The 12,943-nt window shown below is 33.4% G+C and overlaps 1 protein-coding gene across 2 annotated transcripts in view; it reads left to right on the forward strand.

Annotated features, from left to right (window-relative positions):
* The first annotated feature begins 653 nt into the window (after positions 1–653).
* The window catches only part of LOC118749821 (glutamate receptor ionotropic, kainate 3-like), a 103,565-nt gene continuing 91,275 nt past the window's right edge, over positions 654–12,943 (forward strand). For both annotated transcript variants that reach the window (XM_036484594.1, XM_036484595.1), the window contains exons 1-3: positions 654–806; positions 869–1,021; positions 1,079–1,141. In XM_036484594.1, coding sequence (XP_036340487.1) covers positions 713–806; positions 869–1,021; positions 1,079–1,141 — 310 coding nt within the window. In that variant the 5' untranslated portion in view covers positions 654–712. The remainder of the gene's footprint in view (positions 807–868; positions 1,022–1,078; positions 1,142–12,943) is intronic.

The raw sequence follows: 12,943 nt of genomic DNA on the forward strand, positions 1-12,943 counted from the left end.
TGAATTACTGACGTCAGAGTGAAAAACTAAAAACGCTATTTTACTATATATGAATTTACTATCGCACGGTGTTATATCTATAACGAGCTAGGTCAGAACACCTACAAACGAAAAATCTCATATTTGAACAATCAGTTGTATGGGAGCTATAGGTTATAGTGGTCCGATTCTTCCGGTTCCGACAAATTATTAATACATTATAAAAATACACCCACATACCAAATTTCATCCGGATATCTCGAAAACTGAGAGACTAGATTGCATACAAACAGACGGACAGACGGACATGGCTAAATCGACTCAGCTCGACGTTCTGATCATTTATGTATACAATTTAATGGGTCTATCTCTTCTTATTCTGGTACTTACAAACATCGGACCAAAGTTATAATACCATTTCATGCTAATGAAAGGTATAAAAATATTTTTGGTTATTCATACAAAAAATGTTCATATATTTAAATTCAATTTATTTTCACTTTGTTTGAATATTGTAATGTAAAATTCAAAAAAAATTTAAGCCAAAATCATTCATTCGTTTTGTATATGAATAACTCATAAGCCGTTTTGAATGAATTCATGCAGCCCTCTAGTACATTACAAAATACCATCGCAATGAACATTCTGCATGGAAAACGAGTTTTTGAGAATTTAAAATTTTAGTTGTCTCCGAGATCTCATTGTGCCTAGAATAGAGTATGTTCTTACATAAATGTTAAGTTATAAAATGTGGAAATATTCAATCCTTGCGCCATTGATTTTTATTTGTGCAATAAACGCATTGGCGTTGCAGCAAATTAACATCGGTAAAAAAACATGTTTTTAATTACTGTTTCAAAAATTACAAATTGTTATTACTTGTTACTAGGTGCATTATTCTACGAAAATGAATATGACCTGGAGCGAACTTTTATTGCAACTGTGGATAGTATTAACAATGAGAAGAAAGACAACTTTAAAATGTTGCCACTAATAAGACGCTTAAGTGAAACAGACGGGAGCATGCTACTACAACGCGAAGGTGGGAAAGTTATTTATAATAAAAACCGTAAATATGTACATATTTTTATCTGTCCAGCTTGCAATCTAATCGACAACGGAGTGGTTGCTATTTTCGGACCAAGTTCAAAAGCAGACAGCGGTGAGTGCGAGCTTTGTGTAATGCTTTGTAAAAGTAGAAGAAGTAAAGAAAAATATTTTTATAAGAGAAAAGAAGAAATCACTGGTCAACAGTGATTTTGGTGCAGCATTATTTTGCAATCTAGGACCTTACATATAATATATTACTTAACTAGAAACTAATTTTTTATCCTAAGTATAGTTTTTGGGATATCGGCGTATAACGGTTTCCGATTAGAGAAAAAAGATCGATCATAAAAATTTCTAATATTTGGATAATTCTTTAACCAATCAAAATAAAAAGTAGATCAAATGAAATCGCCACTAGACACGAATAAAGCGCGCTAGTGTTTTGACTGCTTAAGAAAAATTCGGCGAAGAAAGACGCGTAACCTAGTTGACGGCGAAGAAAGACGCGTTAACATTGATTTATACCTGGCCAAGGATTGTCACTTCAGCACCATTCCCTAAAAACTCTTTAGGGAATTTACACACTGTTACACCCGCAAACATAGTTGACCGCCAAAAAAAAAGTTTACTCGTCTTTCTTCGCCGTCAGCTATGTTAAGAGTATTTCTTCGCTGAAGTTTTTTTATGCGTCTGTTTTCGCGGTCAATTTTAGAGCTCGCGCCTTTATTCGTGTCTAGGGACGAAATGTCTTTAAATTTGTATCTTTCAATAATAATTCAATTTTATTTACAATTACACGTTTTCAAGATAAATACAAACAAAAGTGGGAAAATTTCCTATTTACATACACTATAAAAAATATATCGGAAAACGACTTTCGGAAATTTTTCTATATTTATAATCTTAAAGGAACATATTTATGAAAAAATTTAAGACAAATAAATAAATCCACACAAAAAAGTGAAAGTTATTCGCATGAGAATAAAGATACTAATTTTTTAATTGACCATACTTATTGTCTTTCTGGATGTAGTTTTGAAATTAACTTCAGTTTTGTGTATTAGCTGAAGTTAATACATTAGTGTGCACATTTTTTATAAGGTTCGGAGTGCCTATGCAATGAAAATAACAGAATAATCACTTTGATGACTGTTACTTCTGTTTTAATTCTATGACCCATCATCCGATGGGTGAGCAGTGACAGTGATTCCGAAGAAATAACGTCTACAATCCAAAACCTTTTCTCCCAAGAGGAATTAAATGAATCTGCAGAAGTATTGGCTTCTTGATTAAAAGAAAAAACTTGGTTAATGACAGGTACAAAAGTGAGATACTATCGTACAGGGGAGCACTACCTGCTACCATTTTTCCATTCGGAAAATGATATTGTTTTTTGCTGATGTGCAAGGGCCTTATTCTGGAAATGGGTCTTTCGGAATACGAGCCAACCGAATGACGTGTTTTGATAGACAGTTCTAAACGAAGCCTTAAGTGTGTCCTTTTTTAATTATGGATGAGTTGCACATTCAACAAAGATAAAATAAATTTATCAAAATAATTCACATGTGTTGGACAAAATTAAATATAATGAACAACAATGGAGCATTTGTGTTGATCTTAAAATATTTAACTTCCTATTAGGACAGCAAAGTAGATACACCAAATACCCGTGCTTATATTGTCTGTGAGACAGTTGCGCAAAGCACCAACATTGGGAAAAAAGAGATTGGTCCGTATGTGAAGCGACGGTGTTGGGAAAGCAGAATATCGTAAATACATTTGTACAATCGCCCGATTGTAATGAAGGAGCACCTTAATGCCCTCTCTGCACCTTTGCATAACTTTTCGTTATAACAAAAATAAAGTGAAAAAAGGAAAACCACCCCAAAATCAACCATCACCGCGCGCACACGGGAAAACGGCCACCGCAAAGTTCAGTTCAACGAAAAAAACATATACCTATTTCTATTTGCATATGTCCTTATATTTTAATTATCAATAAAAAATAGACTTTTTATAATGTCTTGATCAAAACGCGAGCGTGTTTCACTTGATTTGAAACGCAGTGGAAAGCCTTAGCCATGGGCGCTTCTCCCTTTGCTATAGTCCGTCTTCGCCATAAAGAAGGGCACCTATCAGGGCCGTAGCCAGGATTTTTTTTTTGGTGTTTTGGCAAATTTTTTTTTTAGTTTCGCTTCTATTTCAACATATTTTGATTAAAAGAAAAATACTGAAAAAAATAAAATTGTTCATAAAAACAGGGTTGAAATCTTGAAATTCCTGCCCGTAGTTTGTTTGTAAGTCAAATATGAGTGGCATTGCGCTACTATGATAGCACGGCCGAGTAATCATAGCCAACTTATGTACAGTAGTCGAAAAAATTACAGCCGAACCAAATTTTGACAAGTTTTAAAATATTATTTTTGTTGTTATTTAATTTCGGTTAGTTTTTTATAGTTCGTTCTTTACCAACATCCGTATAAATACAAGTTTAAAGGCACGATTGGGTATTTGCTAAAATTTGGTGTAAATCGTATCCCAATTGTTTGAACACCCAAAATATTTTTCACTATCCCAATCACGAAAATTGATTTATTGAAATTTTTCAATAGAACATCGCTTTATTGTACCAATCTTTTGAATGCAAAAATAAAAATTGTCCCACTTTTTTTTACCAATAGCCCAATATAAAAATTTACAAATCTGTACAAATGTACCAATCGAGTGACACTGCCTTAAAAATTTATGCAGTTAAAAAAAATTCTACAAATTTTCGTTAAAATTTCGAGTTTTTTAATTAAATTCTGAGTGTGCAGTTTTGTAGCCCATTGAATTCAAGTAGAATTAAGTACACGTTTCAAATGGCTAAAAATGTCGATTGGTTTTTTAGAATTTTTAAAAGTTCGAAATTTGTACGAAAGTTTGTTGAATTTTTTTTTTAATATTGCACAAATGAGTAGTCCACTTGCAAACAGCGTTATATGATTTTATAATAGTGAGCCATAATTTAAAAAAAACGTCTACAACAACAAGTAACATCCAAATTGTATATCTCTCTTTATTATCTGAAAATTTGGATAAACAAGAGCCTAATAACATTAAAAAACAATATGACAATGTGGTAGTTTTTGCAACTTTTATATACAAAAATTGAATATAGCGAGTTATGAAACAGGAACTTTTACATAGCTATCTTTTTTTGCTTTTCGCGTTCGCTCTTCCATGAAGATTGGTCTGCTTCTTTTTTACGACGCCTTCCACTAGGCACCGAAACTACCACGTGTTCTTGCAGTTTTCTGAGTTCATCAGAAGATGGAGATTTTTGAAAGTGTATAAATAAGTATTATAGCGACTTTTGCAATAGTAGTTAATATTTGATGCTATTTTTTCAGAAAATATAAAGATTTTGCACTGTATTGTTAGTGGACATGAAACTACTTTAAATACTGGTACGTTACTCGCCAAAAACTAAAAATCTAAAAAAAATTACATATCGCCTTTGCAAGTGGACTGCTCAAATTTGGAAACATGGATTTCCGCGCTTTGTTAAAGAACGAACTATATTTTTATTTAAAGATATAACAAAAGTTCAATAACAACAAATATAATACGTTAAAACTTGGCAAAAAGTGGTTCGGTGATACGGCCGTGGCACCTATGGACATATTTTCATAAATAAAACACAAGACTCGGTCGCTTAAGAGTGAAAATACATAAAATATCATTAAAACAAATCGTCGCAGCGCCAACAAAAACAGTCATGTGATTTTTTAAATTTTTTTACTGCATATTTTATTAACACTATGTATTGCCCACATTTCTGAATTTGTCGTTTTCTTATATCTCATTTGGTTTAGAACTGATCAAAAACAGCTATGTGCTCGCAGTACTAGAAATACTCTGAAAAAGCGGGTATATGCTTACTTGCTTATAACTGTTTTTGATGGTAGATGAGTGTGCTTTGATTTCGATGTAAAAAATAATTATAAACCAACTAAATACATACATACATATGTATGCACATACCACTTACACTACATAGATTCTACTATTTACTTTGATCGCTTGCAATTGGAATTCAACAAATAACAAAGGTAAAAAGTATGGAGGTAGACACCGTCCACTCTACATTAGAACAATCCACCGATGTATTCACCAATGGATTACATAAGTCGTATGCGACAGGCGAGGCCATCACATCCTTATAATGTTAATTATTTAGAGTATGCATATGAAATTATTTATTGTATATACAGTGAAAGCTCCCATAAGCGGACACCGATGGTCGCCTACTTTTTGTCCGCCTATGAGAGATGTCCGCTTATGGAAATTTTGGAAAAATTAAAATTTAAATTCAAATTTAAAAAATGGAAATTGCGGGTTTCTAAATTAAAATAGTTTTTGTTCTTCAATAGACAGAAAAAGGGTGAACTAATTACAAATTCAAAATTTATAGCGTTTTCTTTCCTTCCAACAAATCCCATTGCCCATTGGCAACGAAAAGGCAACACTGTTTCTATAAAAGAAAATATCTTTGAATATGGACTATGTTCTTGTGTGGACACATACTTTGTACAAACCATGAAATTGCCAGAGATGCGAACTGTTTTTTCAGTCAGCGTATTAACTTGACCCAATGCACTTTTTCAAAGTTTGGAAAAAAAAACAAAATTGTCCGCTTGTTAGAGCTTCGCGTCCGCTTATGGGAGATTTTTTCTCATAAATGAACATTTTTGAGTGTCCGCGTGCGTTTATTGGAAAGTCCATGTATGGGAGAGCATTTTTTATGGAAAAAAACCAAAAATTGTTCGTTTCCAGGAATGTGTCCGCTTATAGGAGATGTCCGCTTATTAGAACGTCCGTCTATGAGAGCTTTCACTGCATGAGCTTTCATTGGATATCACCTATCCAAACTTTGAAAAACCAGTTCGTATCTCTGGCAATTTCATGGTTTGTACAAAGTATGTGTCCACTCATAACTTTGCATTAATTTTTTTTACAAAAATCCAATAAAAACGTTTCTGACCATTTTTCATTACATAACAGGAGCAACGAGCAGTTCAATAATCGAGTCCTCAACTTCTATACATTGCATCTAGGCCTAACGGCAGTATTATGTACAAATTGCATACGATTCCATACCGCCAAAAGCAAATTTAAATCGTGTATAAAAACAGCTACATACATATGTGCTTTAAAGGGGCGCAAATGTTGATCACGTCGCAATTGGTAAAAAAATGTGATTTCTTTTCCTGAATCAATAGCATATTTTTAATATAATTTTTCTTTCAATACGCATCTTGCAAAATATTACCTATTGGCACCAGGAATCAGTTTTTTGCTCTCCTGAAAAGTTATTAAAAAACACATACCTGTTCTTATTGGCGCAGCTACGAAATACAAAGACAGTTACCTGCAAAACAATTACTTATATAAAAAACAAAAAAAAAACTCAAAAATTTAAAGTTTGTGCACCCGACAAAAATGAAAAACAAGCAATACAAGAAAACCAAGCCGAAATTCTCCATTGCCAAGGAAAATTTGATGAGCATCAAACAGGAGCACTGCCAAAAGTAGAATCTTGGTCAGCAGCAGCAACATTATGCGAAGTGGTCTGCACCAGCAAAATCACCTAAAGAACCTTCTGAGGCAACAACTACAGAGTAATAAAGAGCGGAAAAACCAAAGGGAAGTAGAAAAGACAATAGAGATTTTCATATAGATACTAAACAATTTTTAAACCCCTTACAAACCTACATAAAGTCAGCTATATTGCTACAATAAAAAATATAAACGAAGGACAGCTTACCCACTAAGCGCCTAAGGGCCGTTTTCTCAAGTAACTTGTACCTTTGTTTTTCGATTTGACGTAAATAGGACATATTCTTAAATTTATGACTTCCGGAACTTTATTCACATCATTGGCTTCAAACCGATTTAAAGCTATCTGTGAATAACTAACTTTTATTAAAACTTTACTGAAGGTCTAACTAAGTTACACAATTGCTTAACACATTGTGCAAGCGCTCCTTCCAGCATATTTCTGGGGTTATATGAACAATTGTGGAGTTTTAATGAGACTGCCTCGATTCTCTCGACATTGCATTGCCCTTTGATAACTGTGTCAACTTCTATAAATTAAGTTTTAAAAGAATATAATAATGTTTCTTTTTAGCTTAAAACTTTCAACGTGGGAATTGACCGAAGTCAAGTGTTTAACATGTTTTTATACTCATTATTATAAAATACCACATTTGGTGTGAACATTGGGGTAAAGTAAACAATTGCGGTTTTTGTTATTAAATTTATTAAGTCTAACTGAATCTTGTATATTATAACTTGATAAGGTTTAAGTTTTGTTATAACTCGAATTCTCTGAATTGTGGATAATCGTGTTCCGATTTTTTTTTCAATTGAACGAAATGATGTTTTTAATGATTAGCTTACTCCGTTAATTCAAGCAGAAGGAATCCATCCATTGATTTTTGGAGAGAAATTAGAAGTTTTTGGTATCTTTATTTAAATTTCATTTTTGACCTCGAAAATGTTGGATTTTCAACCAATTTGTTCAACATTATTTTTTGAGCCGCCATTTCCAACGCGAATATAACGGACAAATTAAAAGCCAGTACCATGAAATTTAAACCTCATAACTGTACATCTATTGTCTAACGACCTGCATTGAAATTGTTTAATACATTTTAACAATTGCTGTACAGGAATTGCTGGAACGCGTACCGATTTACAGTGAACCATACTTATTTGAGCGCTCAACCCGCCAGCGTTCCAATTGAGCAATTGTCCAGTGCAGCCGGCCTTATTAAAACACTGTATGCACTCGTACAATGTTCTAATAATATAAAAAATTTTTAAGTAATAAAAACGATGACTTCAGTTGCTTATAGCTTATTTAATGTTATTCCTAACATTCGCATTCGCACATTCGCATTCCGAAAATTCGCAGCCATACACATATTAAGCAAGTGAACCCAGCAGCAAATTTACCATTTTCTAAACATATATATTTACGCTCGAACCAATTTGAAAAATATATATTTAAATATACATAAAAAACCAAAATAATTAATAAAAACAGTAGAAAAATTCACGGGTCACAAATATGCATACATTTAAATACATACAGTCCACAAATACACCTAATTCCTAATCCAAGAGCCTCATTTACGTAGGAAAATATTCGAATATAAATAAATCTTCTTTAGATCCAAAATGCCAACTAAACAAAACTCCAAAAGTATTTCCAAAATCCCAATTAAATCAACTCCCGCCAAAGTACTTGAAAATATTCAGACTTCTACCGAAGCAAGAAACTCAGAAAGAAGAAAATATCATGACCCGTGAGCGCAAAAATTTAATATTGAAAATAATTGCTTCATGAGATATTGTGCCAGACTCATCCCGTCTCCCATAGAGGAATTCATATAGTCGGCTCTCGAAATTAAAGATAAAACAATAGAAGATTTGTGGGCGTGGCATATGACTCACTTTTCTTAAAGGATGATGAAGACCTTCCAAATGATTTTTTGGCGTTGGCGTTTAGTATTGATACTTATGAAATGACTAAAGCGAAGATCTTAGACCTACTCAAATTGATCCAGATGAAAATCCTCACATGCTTCTGCAACTCCCGCACGGTGATTTTCCACGGCGGTTATGATGAATGCCAATCTTTTCGAGATATGTTTACAGCCGTCTACATAAGCCACCCCCCAATTATAATCCGCTAAAAATTATATATCCCCGGTATAAAACATAAGGGCAAGCCGGTCAAATCGTCAAGCAATTCCCCCTTAGCGACGAGAATTTCGATCTGACATGGCAAGCATTAAGCGAGCGTTACGAAAATAAACGCATACTAGTGGATAACCAAATCCAAGTTCTAATTAATCTTCCTAGTGTTCACGACACGACAATTCATTATATCTTTTTTATTTTAAAATTCAACTAATTTTCCATGTAAATTATTAAATAACTAATACTAATTACCAGAGACCCTAAATAACTGTTATGATTTCTTTTTGAGGTGGAAAACGTTGGCCGTAGGACAGTAAAAAAATTGTATGTTACTTTATAAGTGTTATTCCCAAAACTAAAATTTTTTCGTTGGTCATAACTTTTGTTTTCGACCATTTTGCTTTTAAAAATAAACTGCTTTATAAATCCAAAATTTTTATTAAAATGTCACTTTATAGAGCTTTATAAACCTATTTTATTTTTTATGAATAAGGCCTTTAGCTTATAAAAAATTCAAAATTCACTTTTTGATTAATAAGATGGATTTCATCGAATTACAACTCCCAACATTGTTTTATGAAAAGAAATTATTAGTCACGGGTCCTCCCATACCCCATTTTAGAGAGGTCATGAGCCGCCGTTTACAAAAATGCAACTCCCAACTGCCTTACAAAAATGGGGAAAAATGTAAAGTTTCGCTTGTTTTGAGTATATGAAGGCACTGACTTGAGCTTTTCCGTGTTGCCGGAGAAGAGGCCATAAAGGAAAGCCATTCCGAAACTTTTGCAAATTGTTTTTTTTGGATAAAACGGTATTAGTATATTCACCAAAAAAACCTACAAATATGAGTCCATAACGAGCCGTATGAATAATTTGTGCCTCTAAATGTTAACTGAGAAGACGTAGACCCGTATGCCGTGATGTTCGCTCACTTCAACGATTACAACGAAATGATGTTCGAACTAGGGATGGGTAAATTCGATATTCGAAGCTTCGATGTTCGAATTTTATTCGAATTTTAGCTCCAAAATGGCGAATTTTTGAAATCGAACTTTGTGTTGCCAAAATTCGAACAAAATCGAATTTTTCTAGAAAAAAATCGAATTTCATCTTTATTTCTAAAACAAGTAAGAAAGTCTAAGTTCGGGCGGAGCCGAACATTAAATACCCGGCGCAAGTATTTTTTCACCTTTCCGAAGGCTACCGTTACATGGTAAGCCGGGGTGTATCAATTTTGAGTAAATTAGCGTCTTTAAATTTCGAAATATTGAAGCTTTAAGCATTTCTGAAATTTACCGTTATATGAAAAGCGGCCGTAATTTTAGTCCGATTTCAATCATTTTCAACAATTTACTTTTATGTGGCAAGCACAATAACCACACCGAGTTTGGTACAAATTGGTATAACGGTTACCGAGATACATATATGTGATCATAAGTGGGCGGTGCCCCACCCATTTTCCAAAATTTTATCATAAGCATATTTCCTGGTAAAGAATTGTTGCAACCATCAATTTTGAATAAATAGCTTTAATATTTACTGATTTATAGAAGAGTTTGTATTTCTTTAAATTACCGTTATATGGGATGTGGGCGTGGTTCTTGTCCGATTTTAAAAATTGTCGGTCATTTGGTACACTTTACCAAGGTCAATAACTGTGCCAAGTTTGGAAGAAATTGGTGCAGCGGTTACCAAGATATACACATGTAACCATAAGTGGGCGTGGCTACGCCCATTTTCCAAAAATTTATAATATTCTTATCTTTCGTGTGAAAATTATTATAAATATCAATTTTGAGTGAATTATCTTCAGTAGTTACTAAAATATCACAGTTTTCTTATTTCTGGAAATTACCGTTATATGGGAAGTGGGGTGGTTGCAGTCCGATTTCGCCCATTTTCAATACCAACCTACCTTGAATAAATGAAAACCTACATACCAAATTTCGTTGAGATCTTTCTCAATCTTTGCTCGAGTTATCGTGTACACGGACGGACGGACAGACGGACGGACAGACAGACATGGCTTACTCGACTTCTCTATTCATTCTCAGCATTTATGTATACATTTGTCTATATCTATCTCGATTCGTTTTGGCTGTTACAAACAACCGTTATGTGGACAAAATTAATATACCCTTGTGCACAAGTGCGCTCGGGTATAAAAATCAACTCTTCAAATTTATTCTTTCTGACTAAATTTGTCATCACTGTGTGTGGCACTCCATTTGTCTTAGGGATGCAAGTAAAAAAAATACATGTCTTTCGAACTGATGCATCGGGACAAAAAATCTGTGCCTAGAAGGAACTGTTATTCCAAACTCAAATTTAAAATTTTTTTTGTACAAAACTAGTTTTTTGTTGATTTTTTATTTTAAATGTGTAGAGGCTTTTACGTTGGTGGCATGAAGCTTTCACCTGAGAAGACCCCAGGTAAAATTTTCCAGGAGAATAATTTTCTAGAATATATCAATCTTCTAACGACCTTCCAAATTTGCTTTTGGCGGGATTTCTTGAAGTAAGGGTCAAAATAAGCCTTTTAGGCTCGAGCTAATGGGCTAAAATGTTTTACAAAAATATTTCCCATGAAATTTATTATATATGTCTTAAACTTTGATTTCGCTCAGACATTTATTTTAACTATTTTTTCGACTTTTTTGAAAACTACTTAGGCCGAGACATGAAAACTTTAGTAGGCCATGAAATAAAACTACGAGCTAACTTTTGCAAATCCACCGAGTGTTTTATTACTGGATGGGTATACTTTCAGAGAATGTTAACAAATTCCGGGCTGGTTTCGGCTGTCCCATAGTGTAATTTGAGTTTAACTTTTTAGACAGGTGGCCACTCTCTTCAAGCACCTCAAAAATATTTAAATTGTTGCATAGTATTTTAAGCACAACACTTTTTAACTATATTCGACTTTTCAAACAGGTGTCACCCCTCCTAAATGTAATTAAAAAATAAAGTTTATTCAAAACCATTTCGATTGATACTCATATTGGGGTAATTTATTTAACTTATTAAATAGTTTGATTTTAATTTTCTTACATACATATGGCACAAAACTAAAACCATATTACACATGTACAGGGCAAGACCTTTCATTTGACACCTACCTACTTTTTGAAAATCGAACGAACGATACAGATATTATGACTTGGTGTTAAATATTTAATGTAAACTTCTGCGGAAGCGATTATTTGAATTTGACACCTCATTTTTTTTAAACTGAACGAACGATACAGATTTTATGACTTGGTGTTAAATATTTAACGCAAACATCTCCGAACTCGATTAAGAAGTTGAAATAAAAAATAATAATTTTGGAAAATTCGAAAAAATTCGAATTAAGTCGAATTTGCACCACCAAATTTCGAATCGAATAATCGAATGGTTGGGCAATGTTCGAAATTCGGAAAAAATGGAATTTCAACCCCCCACTACCCATCGCTAGTTTGAACAACGTGTCGAATTTCGAAAACTTGTGAAACTTGTATTTTTCTTTTAAGGCATCCACACACCTGTGCGATTCCGTCGGAACAAATCCGCTACTGTTGCTACAGACTTCACTACTTCGAAAACGCAAGTACGCACACATCTCTGGTACAATAATTACAGGTATTGTCTTCCCAGAGTGCGCATATTCCGATCTGCCTTACTTGAAAAATATCATTGTTGCCCACACTAAAAGGTTTACTGTAAAAAAAAAAAACAAAAAGGAAAAGGGATATTCCTGTACACCATATACCATAAATGTCCACTTTTTTTTTATCAAACCTTCTTGCAGAGAACTTATTTAATTTGCGAAAGGCGAAAAATAAACATTTGCTTAGTAAACAAATCAAAAATTTTTATTCCTCACTTTATTTCAAACTTTTTTCTTTTGTTTAGAAAAATTATAAAAACTAAATTTAGCGAAAACCAAAACCAAACCAATTAAAGTAAAAAAATCAACCTATCTTTTTTGTCCGATCAGTTCAAATTTATTTTATTTTATGTTTGTAGGCTAGTCTGATCTTTTCAGTTCTGGTGCGAATAAAACTACTTTATTCCACTTTTCACCCGACGTTTCGCTAAAACTTTTTTAGCATCCTCAGGGGTGAAAAGTGGAATAAAGTAGTTTTATTCGCACCAGAACTGAAAAGATCAGACTAGC

This window comes from Rhagoletis pomonella, unplaced genomic scaffold (genome assembly GCF_013731165.1).
Source record: "Rhagoletis pomonella isolate Grant_MI unplaced genomic scaffold, Rhpom_1.0 Rhpom_scaffold_00058, whole genome shotgun sequence".
Classification (NCBI taxonomy): Eukaryota; Metazoa; Arthropoda; class Insecta; order Diptera; family Tephritidae; genus Rhagoletis; species Rhagoletis pomonella.